This window comes from Leptopilina heterotoma, unplaced genomic scaffold (assembly GCF_015476425.1).
Source record: "Leptopilina heterotoma isolate Lh14 unplaced genomic scaffold, ASM1547642v1 Lhet_70, whole genome shotgun sequence".
NCBI lineage: Eukaryota > Metazoa > Arthropoda > Insecta > Hymenoptera > Figitidae > Leptopilina > Leptopilina heterotoma.
This window is the reverse complement of record NW_025111162.1, coordinates 2460821-2485289: the sequence shown is the minus strand read 5'-3', so window position 1 is coordinate 2485289 and position 24469 is coordinate 2460821. Positions and strand designations below refer to the sequence as shown.

Sequence of the window (24469 nt, the reverse complement as noted above, 5' to 3'; positions counted from 1 at the left end):
AGTAGAACATTTGTAGATTTTGTGATTTTCATTACAAATTGGGCATTGTAAATTTTTATTAGAAATTACATACGAGTTTGCTGTGATAGATTTGTTATTTTTAGAAGGATTTACTTTTGATTGGTTATTACTTTGCTTACTTTGATTTGACTTAACCGTATCATCAGAGAGACTGAGAGCCCCTAGTGCACGAATTCGAGATAAGAGAAATGTATAGAAATCATCATAAGTTGGACAATTTGTTGTTGTTTGCTAAATTTAGCTCCTAGTCCCGTTGAGTACTACGGTCAAGTCTCTTAACTAATATATTAATAAGAATGTCACTATAATCATTAACTGGACGTTGTAGATTTTGAAGAGCTGACAAGTTTCGTTTTAAAATATAACGTAAATTTAATAAATTTGATGCTGATTCTTTTTTAATAGGTTCAATTGCAAAAATTTCATTCAAGTGAGCATTAACGGAAGCTCTTGTATTTGAGTATCTATAGTTTTAAGTAAATTCCATGCAATTTGAAAGTTAGTCGCTATTAATGTAATATTACAAATCAATTCGTGTGCATCTCCTTGCACTGAAGATTTTAAATAGTGTAGTTTTTCTAAATCGCTTAAAGTTCGATGAGATACAATAAGAGATTCAAAACAATCTTTAAATTCTGCCCATTCAATTAACTTACCGGAAAATTTTGGTATACTTATCGGTGGTAATTTGACGTTTGAATATTCTAATGGTAGTCCTTGGTTGAAGGATTGCACAGTTAATTTAGGTTGATGATTGGCTGTTGTTATCCATAAAGAGAGAAGGTCACTGATTGATAAGTACTTTGCTTCTGTTGTTTCGAAGATTTTCTTGGTGAAATATGATTGGGTTTTCATTTCTTCATTGTTGGCGATGTAGTAAATTTGATAATGCCTTGCAAGAAAATTAGTCCAACATAAATACAAATGTTTTGATCGATTCTTCAGTTTGGGTCCAAGTCAAGCTTCTGGTTGCAGATCTTCGATATAACCCATACATCTGTTTAAAGACTCCAAATCGACAATTTGATCCTTAAGTAGTGTGTCCAGTGTAATGCCTGTTTTTGTATCATCAACACCCGTTGCCATGATGGTAGTTGTGTTTACTTTTAATTGTTGTTGTGTGGAACCGTATGAACAGCGATTCCATGAATTGAACTAGTGTTGGTTGAAACGAACCAGTCTATCTTCGTCTTCAAATTGCGATGAGTGATGAATGAGTAATAGCGGTGACGTCACGGTAGAGATTACGTGACTATCATAAATTCAAATATGGGAGAAATTTCGAACTTCTAGGTTCAAAATGGCGAAAGCACATGGTAATTCATGAGGCTCAGGCACATTCACAAGAATTAATAAAGAAAACTTGTTCATTTATATATGAAATACATTTATTTAGATTCACTAAATAAAACAAATGTTTTATTTTATATCATCACTCACTATAAAGTATAAACTATATTATTTTAACACATCAATTATTTAATTTTCTTAGAGACGAATTATTTGCATCCTTTAATCGTTTTTGCATGATGAAGACTAACTTATTAGATTAACGCGCATGATCAAATAAAACAAAAAAATAATTTAAGAAGTGTGAGAAAATAATATTTTAAAATTGTCGGAGAAATTTACTTAATTCTAAACACATGAATTGCAATGAATCGAATTGTTTTTGTTAAATTACTATAGATATCAGTGATTTTAATAATATGTACCTGCATTGTGCAATTAAATCGCCAAATACAAGCAATAAATACTTCCTTAAAAAAAGTGGCCCACAATTCCCCAAAGCTTCATTTTACAAAAAGCTTTGTATTATTTATTCATTTTAATTTAATACAAAATTTCTTTTTGGAGTCAAAGTACAAAAGAAAAATAAAAAAAAATTGGGTGATTAAATAATTGAGGTTACATGTAGAATCAAATGTATTGTACTGCAGTTATTTTTGTCTAGTTCTAATAAGCAATTCCACTCGATTAAGTGTAAATCGTGGTTCACACATCAAGTTAGTGACGATATCGACAGTGAACTTGTTAATTTTAGTGAATTTCGTGTTTTATTAGTGCAGTTAGTAAATTTCGAAGTGTCGGTCTGTGGTCAGGCAACAAAATGTCCGGAGGCGACGCCTCCGCTATTTTAGGCAATCTAGAAAACAGAGGATCTGACGAACAAAGTGAAATGATCGTCGAACATACAGATGATCATTATTCTGAAGAAGAACAAGCTGCTTTTGCTTTGCTTACGTGTAAATCAGGGAGATCTCGCAGTAATTCCACCAATCAGCATTCGGATTCTGACGAAACATACATATGTATACTCATAAGAGACTCCGTTTCGATGACAACGATTTTACTGTCAGAAATGACAAATCAACTATGCCTCCACCTGACATAAGTTCAGGTCATCCCAGACCAGATGGTAGTTCAAAACCAAAGGCAAACGACAAAGATTCCACATTCACTGGCCCTCGGTATGAAAATACGTTTAGCAAACAAAAATGCCCTGTCTTCATTTAACGAGACCAAAGCGTAACTAACGCCGACAAGAATATCAACAGTGTCATTATCGGCAAATTACTACATACTCTCCACCCCGGTAAAGTAGAAGAAATTCATCCTAGTGGTCGAGGAAAGGTAAAGGTTGTATTGAATTCGGGTAATGCCGCCAACAAGTTGATTACGGATAATATCCTCAAATCCAAAGGCCTCATAGCCTTTATCCCCAACAGTTTCGTAACCTGTCAAGGCATAATAAGCAACTTCTCAAAAATGCCTGTAGAAGAAATCCTCCAAAACATTGAAAAAATGAATCCCCACGGTAAAAACATCAAAGTCATCAATGCAATCCGCTTTAATCGAAAAACAACAAATGATAAAGGTGATGTCACATATGTTCCTACCAATACAGTGCTTTTAACTTTTCAAGGCACAACTCTTTCCAATCGTGTAACCATTTACAAAAGCATCGCTAATGTACGCCCGTACATACCAGATCCCAGAATGTGCCTTAAGTGTTACCGTTTCAGACACATTGCCAAGCAATGTCGTTCCAATCCCCGTTGCTCAAAATGTGGTGACCGTTCTCCTCATGACGACTCCAACAAATGTCCTATTGACTCCAGTGCTCCTGTATGCGTAAATTGTGGCGGTTCACACTACCCTTCATCGAAAACATGCCCAGAATTTGTGTTCCAAAAAGAAATTCGATTGGCTGCAACGACACATAAAATGTCGTTTAATGAAGCGAAAGCCTTCCTAAAACCTAAAAAAGGTCCTGACACCCATAACTTTTCAAACTTTCCAGATCTCTCTGACGTTCCTGCTCCTTCATCATCGGTTTTGCTAGGAAACAGCAACAATGCGAAACAAAGTTCTTACTCTTCAAAACTTTCTACACCCAAAACGTCAACAAACGTCAGTTCTCACACTTCGTATAGAACTTTCCGCCCACAATCATCTTCACAATCCCATTTCTGTGCTTCCCAATAATGGAATAATGGTAGGTGTGATAGCAGCCTTCGAAATGTCTTTGCCCTTTCTTTTCCCCCTTCAATCGATCATTCATCAACAGATGCCCCACAAGAAATATCTATTTCTACAATTCTCTCAATGTTATCTCACCTAATAATTTGCCATTCATCAAATTGTTCTTCTGAAAAAGTAAAGGAAAATCAACAAACCCTACAGTCCATCTCCGAAAATATATCATCTCTATTTGAATCCTTACTGCCAAACAATAAATAACAGGGCAGTTCCATACGAAAAGCAAATAGTGGATCACCGATTCTTCTTAAAGTTTGTAATTTTGTAGTACTTGGGGTACTAAATAACTGTGCCAAACAGTTTTGCAAAAAAAAAAATTTTTTGAAAGATATTTAGATTTGAAAAATCGGAAACTGAAAAAAATGACTTTTTTTGAGAATTTTTATTTCGAAAACTATTGATTCTACAAGAAAAAGTCATAAATTTAAAATTGTGGAGAAAATGTAAATTTTTTTTTATTAAAAAAAGTTAAGAAAAATTAATTTTTCAATAATTTGTTTTAACAATAATTTTTTATTGTTAAAAAAAAGCAACAGACATCATGGAATTTTCTAGAGAAATTATTTTCTCAAAATTTTAACATTCCTTAATAAGTGGTAAAATATTAAAGAAGTGATTTTTGATGTTTTTAAGAAAAAATTTTTTGAAGTTTGCGCTACGAGTTTTTGTGCGTTGCGCTAACTAAGCAGCTCCTATATCAGTGTATTTTAAAAGATGATATGACCTTTACTGCTCGCCCCTAATACATTTATTAATTATATACGTATATATTATTATAAACAGTATAACAATATATTTTTAACTTTTTTATAAACATTATTTTCCTTATTTAACCCATTAATGCCCATGGGCACAGGAACGCATATATAAAAAGTAACTATTTGGATCCTGGCATAGGGTCTAATAATAATTTTTGACGTTAAAAATTAAAAAAAAAATTTTCAAACAAATTGTAATAAACAAATAAAGAAAAATTGATTTTCATAAAAAACTGATAGCGCCATTCGATTCGACGCAAAAAACTACTACGAGAACGTATATTACATAATTTTTAAAAAAAGATAAATTGTTGTAAAAGTGTTATAAACAATTAGCTTGTATTTATACTGTATGAGGTAGAAAAATCGTTTTTGAAGGTAAAAATTTTTTTAAACAAAATTAGTTTAATTAAGAGAGTTTTTGACGTTACAAATTTTTTAAACAAAATTTTTACCTGAAAAACGATCCTTCTACCTCATACAGTATAAATGCAGGCTAATTGTTTATAACACTTTTACAACAATTTATCTTTTTTTAAAAATTTTGTAATATACGTTCTCGTAGTAGTTTTTTGCGTCGAATCGAATGTCGCTATCAGTTTTTTATGAAAATCAATTTTTCTTTATTTGTTTATGACAAGTTGTGTAAAAAATTTTTTTTTAATTTTTAACGTCAAAAATTATTATTAGACCCTATGCTAGGATCCCAATTGTTAGTTACTTTTTATATATGCGTTTTTGTGCCCATATTAGGGGCGAGCAGTAAGGGTCATATCATCTTTTAAAATACACTGATATAGGCGCTGCTTAGTTAGCGCAACGCACAAAAATTCGTAGCGCAAACTTCAAAAATTTTTTTCTGAAAAACATCAAAAATCACTTCTTTAATATTTTACCACTTATTAAGGAATGTTAAAATTTTGAGAAAATAATTTCTCTAGAAAATTCCATGATGTCTGTTGCTTTTTTTTAACAATAAAAAATTATTGTTAAAACAAATTATTGAAAAATTAATTTTTCTTAACTTTTTTTAATAAAAAAAAATTTACATTTTCTCCACAATTTTAAATTTATGACTTTTTCTTGTAGAATCAATAGTTTTCGAAATAAAAATTCTCAAAAAAAGTCATTTTTTTCAGTTTCCGATTTTTCAAATCTAAATATCTTGCAAAAAAAATTTTTTTTTGCAAAACTGTTTGGCACAGTTATTTAGTACCCCAAGTACTACAAAATTACAAACTTTAAGAAAAATCTGTGATCCACCATTTGCTTTTCGTATGGAACTGCCCAACAACAATTCTTTTCATATCATGCTGTCATGGTGTTTCTACGAAAACACATGACATAAATAAACTATCCTACAATTCTAACGTTCTTCTTTTAAGCGAAACCCTTTTAAAACCAAATAAAAGGGACAAACTTCGCTGCCTCAAACAATTCAATATTATCAGATCAGATAGATCAGTTGACAAAGGCGGTGGTCTCATCACTGCCATAAGGGAAAATCTCGCTTTTTCTATAGTTAAAACAATACCATCTATTGAAAATGTACTAGAAACATTATCAATTTTTGATTCGACCGAAGGAAAATTTTTAATTGTTTCGGTATACAGAGTCCCTGGAAATCAGCAAACCCCTGCAAATTTATGGAAGAATCTATTTAATTCTATCACGAGCTCCGATTATCCCTCAGTTTTTATAGTTTTTTTTAAATAGTTTTTCTGCCTTAGACGATACAGAATTAATTTTACTTAACGATGGATCAAAAAAGGCGTGTGGGTTACTCCGGTCAAACAGATTCAGTAATTAATCTTTCCTTTGTTTCTGCTAACCTTTACCCTAGAACCTCTTGGGAGGTAAATCACACATGACACAAAATAAAGACTCCCTTACATCACCTGATATCGACGTCCTTATATCATATGATATTTTTACAGATTCAGTTCATGCCGCAATAACCGCGTCTTGCCCAACTCCGAAACAACCCAAAAACAGAAACACTAATAATCACATTCCAAGTAGACGAAAATTCGTGCCAGCTCCTTGGTGGGACGATTTATGCGAGGAGGCTGCCAGGGTCAGGAAATTAGCTTTAATTAATTATAGAACTTGTTCTAACTATGAGAATTTCCTTCACCTGCAAAAATCACGAACCAAAGCAAAACGTACCTTTCATCTATCCAAAAGACTTTCTTTCAGCAATTTTTGCGACACACTTGACAAAAATACCCCTATCTCTTGAGTATGGGCAATAGTTAAAAGTTTCAAGAATAGGCTCTGTCATCCAATTAACGCATCCTGTTCTGCAGACAATAAAGTGATTGAAAATCTATATTCTCTAACAGAAGAAATATGTCCCCCTACTGTCTTTTATGACAACTTCCATAACAACTTCAACCACAACCAATTCTTAGAAAACCCTTTCACATTTAATTAATTAAACATAGCAATCAATTCATGCAAGCTTAAATCATCTCCTGGGCTTGATAAGATCGATTTTAATGTTATTAGTAATTTTCCAACTATTGCCAAAGACGTATGTCTTTATATATATATATATACACACAAACCTGGAATAATTTCTTAGTCATCTTTTTACCTAAATCAACAAGTGGAAAATTTCGACCCATCTCGTTAGCTTCTTGTCTTTTCAAACTTATGGAGAAGCTTATTTATAATAGATTGACCTGGTACGTAGAAAGCAATTCATTGCTTTTATCTAATCAATACGGTTTTAGAAGAGGAAAATCTTGTTCCGATAACATGGCGATTATGTGTACGGAAATTTGGACTGGCATGGCAAATGACGACATCACAGCTGCACTCTTCCTTGATCTAAAAGGAGCTTTCCCGAGTGTTGTACCAACAATCCTTATGCAAGACCTGAAGGAAATCAATCTACCAAAACAAACATGTCGTTTCATCTACAACTCCATAGCGTGTAAGAACATATTTTTCAAAATTAATGGTAACACTGTAGGCCCTAGAACGCAAACACTTGATTTTTCCCAATGTAGCATACTCATTGTCAGTCCTATTAATTTCTCAATTTATACTAGAAACTTATACACCATAATTCCTCATGACTGTCAAATTAAAGAATTCGCAGATGACATTGTTATTCTCTGCCGTTCTAATAACATAAGAGAAATCTTCACATCTTTGCAGACTTGCTTAAACAATCTCTCCACTTATCTTTCACAAAAAGGTCTTGACATTTCTCCCGAAAAAACACAACTGGTCCTATTTACAAAACATCGCAAATTCAGCAACGACCCACAAAATACTCTAACTTTGAACGGTATCACAATAAGACCTTCCCCTACAGCCACATATCTAGGAGTACAACTTCATGAGTCTGGTTCTTCTGATACTCATTTTAATTTTCTTGCGAATAAATGTGGACACGTAATTAATATAATCAGAGTTTTGAGAGGTACTTGGTGAGGTGCAAACCCAGATGTACTCCTGAGTATTTTCAACTCTCTATTTCGCAGCAGTGTTGACTATTGCTCCCATATTTACAATTTTAAATCATATACAAAATTCAGAATATTAGAGAAACTAAGAAATCAGGCCCTTCGCCTTGCCATGGGATACAGAAATAGTACTCCGATCAACGTTATGTTGGCCGAAAGTTGTCAACCTCCTATTAAAATGCTATTTCGTTATCTTACAAAAAAGTATCTTCTCAGAACTATGGCAGATCTTTCACACCCAATTATACACAGCCTTTCACACCAATCACAACTTGATTATGATTCAGAACTCCGAAAAAGATACCCGCTTCTGTTTGCTTTTTAGTCCGTTAAGAACTTTAATCACAACATTTTTGGTCAACTGATTAATCCTTACTATCAATTCCCGTATGAAGATCATTTATATTCCCCCCAAATTAACTTAGAATTAGGGAAAAAAAGTACAAATTTCTACCTCACCAAACCAACCCTTTTTTGGATTTGATACACAATGAATTCCCCGTATCCACGTGCTTATACACAGATAGATCAAAATCAAAAGAAGATAATTTGGCGGGCTTTGCTTGGGTCTGTCCATCTCTTCAATTATCTTTCTCAAGTAAAATATCCCATTTAGCAACAATTTTACCATAGAAGCATATGCTATACTTTCCACCTTAGATCATATCATTAATTCAACTTTCATCAACACCGTAATTTTCACAGACTCTTTGAGTGTTCTCAAGGCTCTTATGCCTAAGGTCCCATATAAAATTAAATCCAATTTAATTTTTATCATCAGAAATCGCTTAAATGTCCTTAAGAATTTGGGACGTTCAGTGACATTGGTTTGGGTATTCAGGTATCACAGGCAGACTCAATGGCAAAATTAGCTGCTAACACCCCGATGCATCGACTATAGTTCTAGTGAATCTTTCTTGACGCATGAGTTGTAGATGGCGTTACTTATCATGTAAACCTGAATTTCTGCATATTTCAATGTACTCAATTGACTAAATTTTAAAAAAATATTAATATTTATTTAAAAAGTTTAAAAATTACAAATAATATTATAAATTTAATTCCGTGAGTTCTAATAAAACAATAAAAATACAATTATTTGTAACTAATAGTTAAGTTTTAAAAGTAGGGGAGAGGGCCCCAAGGTGGTCAGGGCCCTAAGGTGGTCACCCTAAGAAAATTTTTGTATATTAGTTAGTATCTTCAAATGTTTTTTGTTATTGTTATTATTTGAGAAGACAAAGATTTTAGTAAAGTTTTGAGGTAAATAGTCGTATGAGTCTCTTTGTAACGTGAACGTCGTAAAATTTCTGTTTTTAAATGATCGAGAAATTTTTTTCTCAGGGTGTTAAAATCATCGAAATTAACCATTTTAAATTAGTAAAAATCGTTATAATTATCTTTATATATCGTACAATAATATTCCAAATGAATATAATTAATATTGTGCTTTAAACAATTTTTTCATTAACGTTTAAAAAATTGTGTCTTGGCCCTAAGGTGGACACTTTTTTGGCCACAAGGTGGTCACTTCTGATTTTTTATGAAAATGTGTTTATACGCCATATTTATCAACATTTATCACTGTGAATGTGAATTTTATCAATTTTTAAGTTTTATGATGAATAATAATGAAATAGAATTATTTTCAAAATTTTATCTGTCTAATACATACACAAAAAGTATCATTTTTGACGAAAGGACAAAGTGCAAAAAAAATATGTAATATGTTTCTGTGATCCTGAAAAACAATTAATATTAAATAAACAACTTAGTAATACGTTTTTTACATTTTTTAAAAACTTTTTTAGTGAATTTTTGTATGGTGACCACCTTGGGGCCACTTTTTTAAAAGTCGAATTTTCAACTTTTTTTAAAAAGTGCCATAACTTTTTTTTTATTAATGAAATAAAAAAAACTTTATGATAGGAAGTTAGGTAATAAGATAAAGTTTCAAACGCCGTATTATTGACCTTTATATATAATTCCATTTAAAATCTACAGTCGTTCAAAAGATGGGTGACCACCTTAGGGCCCTCTCCCCTATTAAAAATTTCTTAAATTAATTAGAAAAATTAGAAGAACGAGAGGATCTAATACCTATTACTTGAAAAATATGTATTACAGTAAATAAATTTAAAAAATAATATAATAAATATAACTAATAATAAATAAATAAATAAAATTTATTGTACATTTACAAATATTAACGTTTTTCTATAAAGTATAAAAATATAGTTAATAATTTAATTCAATATAAAATATTTTTAATTATTATTATTTAATAAATTAAAATATATAATATAAAAAAACATAAAAATAATATAAAAAATAAGAAACATATTAAACATCTACATATACATAATAATATTATAATTTTTTCACATTATTTTTTTTAACATTTAATAATGCGTTAATATAATTGTGAGTATTCGTTTTTATTTTAATACATAATATTTAGTAGGAAAAAAAGAAGTCCAACAAGAATTGTGTTAAACTGTTAAAGTATAATTTATTCACACTTAGTACATTTTTATTTTAATCATATGTGCAATCACTTAATTTTTTCTTTATTCGTATGTACATTTGCTCAATTTCTTTTGAACTTTATAAGTCAATTTTTTGGATCTACTTTTAATGTGCTGAGCATATTGCCTCATTCTGATGCTAAGGTACTTTTTTGTTATATAGGACAATATGTCCAGAGCATGCCCCATGCAAGGAAAGTAAAAAGATTTATTTTTTGAAATGTCATGCAGAATTAAATCTAGAACATTGTTAGTTTCTTTATGTTTAAGATAAAGAATTTCTAAATTTTTTATAAAATTAGCAATCAAAGGGCTGGGATATATTAAGCCATTACCCTCAGACGAATTTCCATTATATTTTGAAAACAGAGCAGTGTAGCAAGATTGGCATTTTATAAATGGTTTTAATTCTTTGCAAACTGAGGAAGTTGTGAAGAAATTCAAGCAATCCAAAATTATAGGGGTGGAAAAATCAGTCTCATCAGCCACAACAAAATCTCTAAAATCAGAATCAACTCCTTCTAGTGCAGTATTTAAACTTTCTTTAATTTTATTAATCGCATTTTTTTCTTGATTATCGAAAGAATAAATACTTTTTAATTCTGTGATTGTAATTAGAGATTTTGTTGGGCTATTCTCCTGCACCGAACAGTTTCCCAATTTCGGAGGTTTAAGGAGACTAAAAACAGATAAAATTTTATAAATTTGGAAGAAGGTAGGTGTAGACGGGTGATCGTTGCTTCCTCCAGCAAGTCTTATGGTGCCAAAAAACCTCTACAAACATAACATACAAGCAAGTTTTAAGCAAAACAACTAATAAAATTAAAAACATCGAATACCAGTAAAAGTATAAATAAGAAAATAAAAAGTTTAAGAGAAAAGCAACCCAATAGAAGTAACAAGCTATTATAAAAAAGATAAAAGCAAAGAAAAATATAGAAAAAGACACACGCACACAAAATCATTATATACTAGTAATTAATTAAGTAGAAAAATTATCCTTACTATTTTCTTACAAACTTTTGAACTAGTATAGTTGAGGAAAATAAAAAATATTTTAAAACTTACCTCCAAAGCATCCTGGTTTAATTTACCAGTGCGCACCGATTTGAAATCGAATTTTTTAATCAAATATACTACCAAATCCTTCGCAGAATGTAGAGTCATTCTTAAACCTTGTGCAGTATTATTTGTTAAGAAATTATTTGGAGATACAAGGCCACACCCGACAAAATCTTCCCAATCATCGAGCCATTTAATAGAATTTTCGATTACCTAAATATTATTATTATTATAAAATTATTTCAGTTTTCCTAAGGATATGAAATTGAGACAAAAACGTTACTTCGCAATGATTTTGAAACGTTCTTTTTTGTATCAATTTGATATCCTTCGGAAAACTATTTTAAGAATAAAGTACATACTTTAAAATCATCAGATTCAACAGTTACTCCCTTTTCTCTGGAAGTTCTGTTGAGTGCATCGAAGAGAGAATTTATTCTCTCGCAGAATTGTGCTGTTGGTTCGCAATCTTCCAGTTGATCGTCAAATTGTCGGTAGTGTCTTAACGCTGTAGCCATCGACTTGCTAAAAATCTATAACAAAAATAATTAATAAATTTTTAAAGTTTAAATAATAAATAAATTTATGTCAAATTAACAGACTTGCACTGCTAACGAAACCCTCATTTTCAACAAATTGTGAGGAAACAAATGGTCTTCCGTTAGTTTGGGACATTTCTTATTGCCTCCAAATTGCATTTTGTCTCGCTGAAAAACACTTATAAAATGTTCCCATTTTATAGGTGATTGATCTGGATGGACCTAGAGAAAATGATTAATCATCAGTATTTTTCATAAATTTTTAATAATATATTATAATTTTAAAAATTATATTCCTACTTTAAATTCTTTTCTTGCGAATAAATTATTGCGGACGTTTTTTATTAAATGAGGCGTATCGGAAAAAAGGAAAACTTTTCTGTCCGGCTCAGTAGGGTGGCAAAATGAATTCTGAAAATTCTTCTTCTCTCCAGTACATCCAACTTCGGACCAAAATTTCCTGTTGGGGGTTGCACCGTCCGAAACAACGCCATGAATTTTAGCGCCTGCTCCTTCTAGTAATATAATTGCTTCTAGAATAATTTTCGCCAAAGTCACTCCATCGGTCGGTCCTTTGGATGCGAATACAGCTACTGGCTGAACAAAATCCTCATCGAGAGGTTGAAACAGTAAAACCAATCCATGGTCAGCCAGTTCTGTCACAGAACTCTTTTTAGCTCCATCTCCGAAATCCTGTAATCCCTTATACGACATAGATTTACTATCGAGCAGCAATCCTTTTCTAGTTCCCATTTCGTCAATTGCGATTAATCCATGACGTGCTGATGGAGGTAAATCATTCATATGATTTTTGAATAATTCAAAAAAATTGGGATCGAAACCGCATGGAGTTTTAATGAGTGACAAATAACTGAAATTAAATTATTATTAATTATTATGAAATTATTATTAATTAAATGACTTATACCTTCTTATAGTGCGAATACACGGCAAGGGAAGAATTCCATTATCTCGTAAAAATCGATATGTTGATGGAGAACGTGTGTGCAAGAGGAGACACAAAGTCATCCAACGTTGAGAATATCTGGCCTGCTTTTTATTTTTTAATTTCGATGCAGCGATAATTTCTAAGAACACAACGCGTTCATTTTCTGAAACATTTCTTTGCTCCAAAATTTCTAATAGCGATTTTTCAGAAATTTCTTTTAATTCTTGACGGTTTCGTTCCAAACAATTTTTTAAATACTTTAAGCGTAAAAAAATTCGCCTATTTTTTCTTTTTGAATTTCTTAAGTTTTCTTTTATTATTCTTATCTGTTTCTTTTGACAAAAACTGAGGTTTGGAACATGAAACCCAGAATTATTTTTTTTCTTTTCCATTCTTCGAATTTTCTGATCGAGAGTTTTTTTTAATCCTCTACAAAATTTGCAACTTTTTTCCTCGTCATTTGGTGACAAAAGAAGAGTGCAATTTTTGTGTCGTGTAAATTCGTCTTTATCTTTAAAAGCAATTGATGTTTCGACAACTGAATTAATATCATCAGATATTTGACTACCGTAACAGAATTTAAAATTTTCAATTTTTTCTATTAAATTCTGAAGATCATTAATGGTGCCTATTTCATTTTTAATTCCCATTTTTTCTAGGTTCAATAAGTTTCCAGTCACATATACCGAAACTTCTAACTTTGTATTTATTAATATTCTTTTTGAATAAGTAATGTCCATATCTTTAACGAATCTACAGCTCCATTGGGAATATTGTATTATTGAACATTTTTCATCAACTTTATTTTTACAATCACCTTTTAGAATATTTTGACGTGACCAAGACGGAGGTAATTTGATAATTTCTTCTTGCTGCAGAATTCTATTAAACAAATTTTCATCGTTTAACAGGTTATCTGTTGAATGTTGAAAATTGTTTAAAAATTCAGAGCATGGAGAAGCGTCATTTATTACCTCAATATATTTTTTTTTAATCAACTATTCCTCCCCTTTAGGCACAATAAAAACATGTTCCTTTTTAGAATTGGAATCATACCCAGACGTACATCCTGGAGCAACGCAACGATTTCCCCCTTTCTTTGTTCTTTTAATATTTTTCTTTTTACCCGTTTTAGCCATTTTTATAAAAAATTAATCACATTAATAACACAAATAATACTTAATTAATCAATTTGTCTTCGCGAACTGTCAATTTGATAACCTTTATATTCATTTCAAAACTTTCAAAACATCACCGGACAAAAAGCAGGTTTACATGATTAGTAGCGCCATCTACAACTTAGGTGTCATTTTAGAGGCATGTGAACTTACTGTTTCGTATAGTCGATGCATCGGGGTGGCTGCTAATAATGATATCACCCTAGAATTTCAACTTCCTCCATCTGATCTTTATGCAACGGTACGCGAAAACATAGAACGCAGTAGTGTTCTATCACTATAACGCAAGCGCATTAGTGTTCTATCAGTATCACGCATGTGCAGTACTGTTCTATCACTATAACGCATGCGCAGAACTGTTCTATCACTAAAGCATGCGCAGTAGTGTTCTATCACTATAACGCATGCGCAGTAGTGTTCTATCAGTATCACGCATGCGCAGTACTGTTATATCACTATAACGCATGCGCAGTAGTGTTCTATCACTATAAAGCATGCGCAATAGTGTTCTATCACTATAACGCATGCGCAGTAGTGTTCTCTCACTATAACGCATGCGCAGTACTGTTCTATCACTATAACGCATGCGCAGTAGTGTTCTATCACTATAAAGCATGCGCAGTACTGTTCTATCACTATAACGCATGCGCAGTAGTGCTCTATCACTATAACGCATTCACAGTAGTGTTCTATCACTATAACACATGCGCAGTATACTACATTGGTCAAAATTGAGAGACCGACCATTTTTAGGTGAATGAAACAAATGCAAAACATAAAATGATTAGGGTACAAAAGTTCCAAAACGTAATTCCAATCGGAAAGTTCTAAGAAAACAGTTAAAAAATCAAACGATCTAAAAATTATTTTTCTACAATGCAAAAAATTTCCAAAGCCCAAAATATGAAATTTCCAAAATAAAAAGTGTTGAATTGTAATGTAAGTGAAAAGAATTAGATTATTGAGTATTGAGATTTAACAATTCTATTTCTGTGTAAGATATTTTAAAAAAATCATTATTTTAAATGTTTTACAAAAATTTAAATAACTTCTAAAAAACTGAAATGATCTTAGGCTTACTTTAAAGGTTATTTTCTACAGAATGAGAATTACTTGTAGACATTAACATGTAATTTTTTCTTAGAAATTGCAGGTCGGCAAAGTTATACACAAAAAATTCAATAATAAATAAATAATAATTTTGAAATAATTTTGTTGTTCAAAAAACTATCCAACAAAAAATATAAAACTTGATATAATGTAGATTTTTTAAGAGAATTTAGTAAAAAAAATATGTTTAAATTTTAAAAAATATTTTTCTGTTAACCCGTTGCCTGTTAACGACCGTTGGGTCGTGAACTTCTTAGCGCAAAATAAATGCAATTTCTTATGTAAATTATAAAATAAATTCTTTTATATCATTATTAACACATATATAGATTGCAATGATCCTAGATTAAGTAATAAATAACTGATTATTTATTATTTTTAAATAAAATAACAATTTAAAAACAAGTAAAATTTATGAAAATTTATTTTTAATTTAAGTCACATTTAGTGTATAAGGGTTTTTAGAGTCGGTGAATTCAAATTTGACCTTAATTTTAAAAAATTCAAAATGGCGGACAAAATTTTTGAAATTGATTTGGATTTTTATCACTCAGTATCTAAGGGTTTTCGGTTCGTTGAATTCGAGTTTGACCATCATTTCTTAAACTTCAAAATGGGGGATCCAAATTAGCGGACATAATTTTTGAAATTAATTTTGATTTTTATTAATTTCAGTATCTAGGGGTTTTTTGGGTCGCTAAATTCAAATTTGACCTTCATTTTTAAAAATTCAAAATAGTGGACATAATTTTAAAAATTCATTTAGATTTTTATCAATTTTAGTATCTAGGGGTATTTTGGATCACTGAATTTAAATTTGTCTTTCAAAATAAAAAATAATGAATTCAAAAGGGGGGACGTAATTTTTTTAATTTATCCCGATTTTTATCAAATTTTGTACTCTATTCTATATCCTTTGCATTAGCTGATGAAATGAATCATGACCCCAGAATGTGCCGCGTGGAGGCTGCAAAGGTTTTACATTACACTTTCTGTTCTTTGTTTTTTTTTGTTTATAATATCTGTTTAAAATTTAAAAATTTTGTCTGACATATTGGATCCACCATTTTGAATTTTTTTTGACGTCATATTTGAATTCAGCGACCACAAAAACCCTAGTATACTAAGTTTCATAAAAATTCATCTACCAGATTTTGCTGAACATTTTGGGCCAATCATATGATTATCTTTCCAAACAGCGAATGAGTTTATAAGATTGTTTAAAATTTTTTAAATTCTTTGGTCTAAGTTTGCCAACCTGCATTTTCTAAGAAAGAAATTTCGTATATTCGCATAATTCAAGTTATTTGAATCAAATAAATATATAGATATAAAAAAATTATTTGAATGAAATAATTTTTTTAGTGTGCTAATACTTTAACGTATGCAAATGGAAGAATATTCATTTATTTATTATAAATTTGGTATTAGGACTACATAAATAATTAATTGACGCAATTAAAGTGATATTAGTCTAAATTAAAATAATTAATTATGAAAAATAATTGCATATTTGATATAAATAAAAATTTAGTTAGGGGAGAGTTGTCAGAGTTGGGCAGGGTTTAAGATTGAGCCACCGCGTTTATTTCGTTTTATCGCACTAACGCCATCTATCTTTTTACGAAAATTCTTGCTACTAATGTCAGCCATCTTTTCATATGAGTCGCAGTTAAGTATACGAACCTATACTTGACCATAGTACCACTTTGTGATATAGGCTGAGCAAAAACTTTTTTGTGGTGTCAAAAAAAGAGAACTAAATGTAGAAGAAATGTACTAAAGACAAAATAAGTTTACAGAAATTGTTCACTCAGATGATATGTGAAAATGTGTAAAGTATTATAAATTTTGCAATTACAAAGCGTACTTGCAACAGAAATTCATTTTTTCACTTAAAGAGGTGTTAAAAACTTTATTTCCATTGGAAAGAGAGGAAAAAGATTTTTTGGTAACCTTTTTTCATTTTTTCAATTTTGGATTTCGTTCATGAGGCATAAATTATCTAAAGTTATATGAAAATGCATAATATGGAATTTTATTTTAATTTCATGGTTCCATTCCTCATTCCCAAATGTCATTCTACCATTTGAAGGTCATTTTTAATCATTTACCTAAATATTTCATTAAGGGGACATTCCAGTTCAAAACAGGCAAAAAGAAGGCTTTTTTAGTATATATTATTAAAATAACTATGACATTTATTTAAAAAATTTCTTTTACATGTAATAAATAATTTATTTAAAAATTTGTAAAAAAAAATTTTTCACTTTTATTTCAAAATGGCGGCGATAAACGCCATTTTCGAAAATGCCCATTTTCGGTGGTAAAATCGATTTCAAACTTTCTAAAACAGATAAAACCAAAAAGGAAGTGACATTCTCTTCGTTAGATATTTCTTTAGGTGTGGAACCTCAAAAAAGTGGAATTTTCTTCCCCCCCCTTTTTTTAGAGTACTTTTTTCCCAAAGTATGCAAAAAAAAGGTGTTTTTATTAAGAATTTCTCTAATAAAAAAGAGGGAGTTGGAAATTTTCCAGTTTTTGAGGTTCCACTTATAGACATAATGACGCTGAATCAAAAGCCGTTTGATTTTTTAAAATCGCTTCAGAAGAACTCGAGATATCACTCTTACCAGATCAAAAAAAGACATTTTGAGAAAAACGCATTTAAAGTTTTTGTTCATAAGTTTCGAAATTTAAAAAAAAAATCATCGGATTTGCTTGGAAATCGTTACTCGGGGGTTTTTGAGGTCGCTTATTACGAATATGGAATCAGATTTTTAAAACTCAAAATGGCGGATCCAATTTGTCGGACATTTTTTTTCAAAATCATTGGATTTGCTTGAAAATCGTTACGCAAGGGTTTTTGGGGTCGCTGATTACGAATATGACATCATTTTTTCAAAATTAAAAATGGCGGATCTAATATGGTGGACGAAAAAAAATAAACAAGAAAAAAATTAAAATTAAAAAATTTCTTTTTCCGCCATATTGGATCCGCCATTTTTAATTTTGAAAATTTGATATCTAATTTGTGATCAGCAACATCAAATACATTTTTGTTTGTCTTTTTTAAAAAATGCAAATGAGAAAACATTTAAATCATTCGATTGCTTATCCGCATACAAAAACATCTTTGACATGGCGAAGAATAAGGATGTATAACTTTTGTTTTACTTCGAATTTTGCAATAATATTTTAGGAGAGTATTCTTGACACTATAAGAAATCCGAAAATAAAAACAAAAAAAAATCGATTTTTTTGACATTTTGAACTGGAATGTCCCCTTAATCTTCTACAGTGGCCCAACTCTGGTGACCATGATCAACTCTGACAACATTTTTTTTTAATTGCTTATAACTCTGAATCTTATGATCACATTTTTATACAATGTTCAGCAAAAACATTGCATTTGAGTAAATCTTTCCAACAATATGAGCAAAATCGCGAAATTCGTTCTGCAGGGGAAGTTATAAAGAAAAGTCAAAACTATGCCCAACTCTAACAACTCTCATCTATTTAAAAAAAATTATTTTATTGATGCAAATAAATATTTATTTGAATTAAAATCCATGCATTACTGAATCAAGTAATTTTCCTAATTGATTTAAAGCAATATTTATTAGATCCAATTATTCCATTCATTTGACTTAAGCAATTCGAATTTGCTACAAATAACTATTTATTTGATACTACAAATTAATATATTTATATCAAGTAAATATTTACTTAAATCAAATAAATAAAAACAAATAAGTTAAAATACAACTGAACGAGGGTTTATAGAAAATAATTCTTTGAAAATGTTAAATTTTGCCATAAAAAAATTAACATTATTTATACAATAGAAAATTTAGTTATTTTTCTCCCATATAAAAAATCTATTTTTATTTTAAGAAAATCAAAATATTTCACTTGTCTGCAAACGAAGAAAATGTATTTTAATACTTTTTTCTGATAAAAAAGATTTTTTCAAATGCGCAACAAAAAACATTTAAACATTTGAACTAATAAAAATTTTAAAATTTAAGAATTATAAAAATTAAATTAATGTTTGTTTTGCATTGTAATATTTCCAAACAAAATTTTTGGCTCCAAAAAGTAGGAAATATAAATTCACATTTTTTTTATGAAAATGGTGAACTGAAGTATTGAATTTGGTAACTATACCTAGCATAACTGAAAAAATGAGAAAATAACTAAGTTTCATTTAAAACAAAATGTGCACTTCTGCATGGTGCTGCCCGGGTAGCAATTGAAGTCTGGATCAGGTCTGGAACTGATCTGGTTAGATCTGGGCCATATCTGGTAACCAAGTCTGTGCCAAAGCAGGTTTGGAACGCGGAACATGTCTGAAACGTGTATATAACCAGATTTGAGTTTCTCTGTTGTTCGTATGGTAACAAGGCGTTCGACAGTACCTAGCGTGGGTTCTTGCTTTTTTCTGGTCATTGCTAGGCTATTTATTATAACAGCTTTGCTTTTTGTAAAATTTGTGTTTTTAGTTGAAAATATATTTAATTTAAATACAATAATAATATTTTTATTTTTTGCTATAGTTCAATTTTTTTTCATTTTAAGCTGGAAGAACTACTTAAATACACACTCCTAAACACAGTATTTCATTTTTTTTTATTAAAGTCGTAGCTTATAATTATATTAAGAAAATTCCTAAACGCAGGGATTCGAGCACCTAATTATATATCGCAACGCAGGTTTTGATGACGTAGGGGACGCAAGATAAAACGCTTTAACCGCTCGACCATCTCGGAGGTCTGAAAATCTGGGCTTAGAGAAAAATTGCATTCAAAAAGCAGAGCAAATAGACACTCTTTCTCTGTCTCACTTACTGAAACCCGAAAGAAAAGATAGTTAGAACCCCTGCGGTTCAGGGTTACTTTACGCGCTCATGCTACGTTTGGGAAATTCCCAAAAGTTGTTTATATAGTACATTTTTAGATTTCTCGGTTTTTAATTTGTAAGCATAAATTACTTGTGTAGAATAATAATTATAGAATTTATTGTAAATACAGGGATTTGTTTCCGAGTAAATCTTTTCTAATATTAGGTTAAACAATTATAAATCTGAATTCAGTCCAATAGATACATTAAGTAACCAACTGTTTAATAAAATAATTTTTAAATTCATGCAGAAGGAAATGCTTTGCATTATAAGGGTTACAAAATATAAAATATAAATATGTATTCGTGAAACGACAAGAACAATTATATTTTAATTGTGCTCTCTAAATTTAAATCAGTTAAAAATCACTGGGTTAACTAACAATAAATGACTGACATTTTACTTCTGCAATCAGTTAAAATTAACTTATTGTCAATGACAAAATTTATGGTTATCAGTAAAAAACAACTAAAAAATTGGTCAAATTTTGTCAATCTTTCAGTGTATTACAAATTATTAATATTATGAATACTCTCTAAATCTGAATTAGTAGAAATTTTACCTTTTCAATTAGTAGGTTAATATTTTGCTAATCAATTAGTAGAATTCCTATATGCAATGCCAATAACTAATTCAAATTAGTAAGAATTTTCACTATTTGAATAAGTAGTTTTTACTAATTCAATTAGTAAAGTGGCTATGTGACGCAGAAGATAGTGCTCCCCGTGTTCACTTTGGGTAAATACTAAATGTGGTGTACACAGTATATCCAGTGATTCGTATAATTTTGAATACTTTTTGTAAGTGTTAAGTGCTAGAAAAGAATTCTTGTGATAAATCTGCTAAGATCGTTTAGATTTTGGTGATATTTAGAAAAATTTTTATTTCTTGAAAAACTCTGGAAGTGCTAATAATAAAATTTTGATAGTGTTGTCTGTGTGTAATTGTGATAATTTTTTAATCTATTTTAAAATGAACTAAATTTTCGTTATTTAATTTTATCAATTTATTCTTTATTTTCTTTGTGTAAATTAATAATGTGTCTTTAAAAAATACTTAATTCTAAATATTGGTTAAAATTTCTAAGAATAAATATTTTATTAATTCATTTAGTAAGAACTAATGGCGTCTAAATATGCGCATGCGCAAACCTGCACCTTTTGCATTTATCCTTTTACTAATTCAATTAGTAATGACGTAATAACTATTTGAATTAGTAGTTTTCTACTAATTCTAGGTGGACGACTTTTCCCCATTTCAATTAGTAATATTTTACTAAGAATTAGTAGAATCTTACTAATTCAGATTTAGAGAGTTAATATTCGGTATATAATAGTATATAATGAAAAAATTGGGCAAGTGCGAGTTGCACTCGCATTAAGATCGAGGGTTCCGTACACCAAAATAAAACTCATTTTTTATAAAAAAAAATATATATAAGAAATATAATTCATTAATATTAACATATATAAACCTATTGAGCTGAAAGTCGGTACACATATGTATTTTTATTACATATAGATTAAAAAAAAACTATAACTATAATCCACATTAATATTAACATATATAAACATATTGAGCTGAAATTCGGTACACATATGTATTTTTATTACATATAGATTAAAAAAAACTATAACTATAATCCACATTGAATTCTTATGTTTTATTTACAAATAACAAAAAAAAAATATTTTTTTTACCTTAATCTTCACTTAAAAATGAAGATCCCTACCGAATTTCAGCTCATCAAATTAAGATTCCTAAAAGTTCAAAAGGGGGAGAGAAAAGTATCATTTTTTGCAATTTTTTCGTAAAAATTAAATTTCTTTCCCTCCTAGTTCGCAAATATGTCCGTCAATCGAGTTCGCTATATTTTTCCTGTAATCTGCAATTTAAACTGAAGATCCCTACCGAATTTCAGCTAATCAAGTTAAGATTTGTAAAAGTTAAAGGTGGAGGACAGAGTAATTTTTTCAATTTTTTCAAAAAAATTCAATTTCTTTCCTTCCTAGTTCGCAAATATGTCCGTCAATCGAGTTCGCTATATTTTTACCTCAATCTTCACTTAAAAATGAAGATCTCTACCGAATTTCAGCTCACTAGGTTGAGATTTGTAAAAGTTAACCGCAGGAACAGGGTCATTTTTTGTAATTTTTTCAAAAAAATTGAATTTCTTTCCCTCCTAGTTCGCAAATATGTCCGTCAATCGGGTTCGCTATATTTTTCCTGTAATCTACACTTGAAACTTAAGATCCCTACCGAATTTTAGCTCATAATGTTGAGATTTGTAAAAGTTAAGGGGGGGGGACAGGGTCATTTTTAGCATTTTTTTCGAAAAAATTGAATTTCTTTCCCTCCTATTTTGCAAATATGTTTGTCAATCGGGTTCGCTATATTTTTCCTGTAATCTACACTTAAAACTGAAGATCCCTACCGAATTTCAACTCACCAGGTTGAGATTTGTAAAAGTTAAGGGGGGGGGACAGGGTAATTTTTTCAATTTTTTCGAAAAAATTGAATTTCTTTCCCTCCTAGTTCGCAAATATGTCCGTCAATTGGGTTCGCTATATTTTTCCTGTAATCTGCACTTAAAACTGAAAATCCTTACCGAATTTCAGCTCACCAGGTTGAGATTTGTAAAAATTAAGGAGGGGGGACAGGGTCATTTTTTGTAATTTTTTCTGAAAAATCCAATTTCTTTCCCTCCTAGTTCGCAAATATGTCCGTCAATTGGGTTCGCTATACTTTTCCTGTAATCTGCACTTAAAACTGAAGATCCCTACCGAATTTCAGCTCACTAGGTTGAGATTTGTAAAAGTTAAGGGGGGGGACAGCCCATTTTGCGTAGCTGGGACGGACACACGAGTGATTTCATAAGGGTTCCGTCAGTACACCTATGGTGTACGGAACCCTAAAAATTAATATTATGAGCTACTCACTAATTAATCTCATTAAGCTTAATTAATAATTCTTATTTAATTATAATTGAATCAGTTAAATAAGTGTACTAAAATATCAGTTATTTTTAACTGACAATCAGATATGTTTTTCTGAAAATTAGTTATTTTTAACTAATTCAAATATAGAGAATGATCATTAAAATAGTAAAGAGAAATTTATAGCAATACAAAGTTAAAATTTCTGTTTTCTCTTAATATACTTCTGTACGTCGCATCGCTATCCTTGTTTTCCTACCTGTTCAAGGGCTCAATCGGTTTCACCTTACCGACTTTTCATTATTTGTGCAATTGGTTTAGTACTTTTGGTACCTGCATATAGACAGAGCTGTTTAATTGGTTACCAAGTCTGCTTCTGCTTTGGACCATGTAAAATTCCAGATCCGTTCCAGATCTAGAATAACAGGTCTGCATCAGATCTGTACTTTGGTAGCGACTTGGATTTTGCTACCCGGGCATGTCAATGCATTCTTGTATGATCCGCGCATGTGCAGAGAGCAACAAAGTTCACTTCGCCAAAAATTAAAGTGTTTGACTATATCAACCACACGGACTCAAAAAATTATTCTATTGCATTTATTTTACATACCGTAAACTGGGGCTATTAGGAACACCGGGGCTATTAGGAACAAAATTCTGTTTTCGGGTGGAGTTGATGCTATCAGCGCCGTTTATCGATAAATTGTGTTACTTGCTTTTAAAAAATTGTTGCTGCGGTAACTGGCAACACTTTTCAATGCAATAATTGTGATTATTAAATAGTTTGTGAACAATAGTAGCTTGTAAGTGACTTAATGTGTTTTAGTGAAGTTTTAAACGTGGAAAACATTTGATTGCTGATGTAAGTTGTTTCATTTTTAACATCTCAAAGTGATTGTTTTTTATTAATGGGATATCTTATGGTAAACTTTATTGAGTTCACTAAGTAATAAATACGTTTATTTTGTAATTACAGTAAGATTTTAGAAACAAAAACCAAAATTTACAAACGGCGGGTATATAAGGAACACAATTAGTATTTTTGATACCAAAATTTCGGTTTGGTGCACTTTTTCCCTAAACTGTAAAAACTTTTACAAAATATATTATATGATATGTGTTAATACACGGAAAGAAAAGGTCTGGAAGAGATATCCATAAAAATATTGTTGAGCAGAATATTGTTGTGTTATCCAATTCAATGGAAAAGACAACTTTCAGAATGGATGCACATTCCATATTCAATGGATGAGGGAGCCATATTATATTGTTGAATCAAATATGGATGTGACATCCATAGGCATGGTTGGGCTTACAATTCATGCTATGGATTTTCACATATGGCTGCCTCATCCATATAAACTTTGGTTGGGAGATCCATAGTTAGTTCAAAATTTCGATACATGTTGCGCGACGCGAAATTAATTATCATGGCATCCATTTAAAAATGGTCGTCTCAATTT

The 24469-nt window shown here is 30.5% G+C and overlaps 2 protein-coding genes across 8 annotated transcripts in view; both read left to right on the top strand.

Moving 5' to 3' along the window:
* LOC122510570 (disintegrin and metalloproteinase domain-containing protein 10) overlaps positions 1-24469 on the top strand; it is a 1090443-nt gene that overhangs the window by 183465 nt on the left and 882509 nt on the right. The gene's annotated exons all lie outside the window — the stretch shown is intronic.
* On the top strand, positions 2144-3660 carry LOC122510579. Its single transcript, XM_043625344.1, has one exon. The coding sequence runs from the start codon at positions 2791-2793 to the stop codon at positions 3508-3510; it is 720 nt and encodes a 239-aa protein (XP_043481279.1). The 5' UTR covers positions 2144-2790; the 3' UTR covers positions 3511-3660.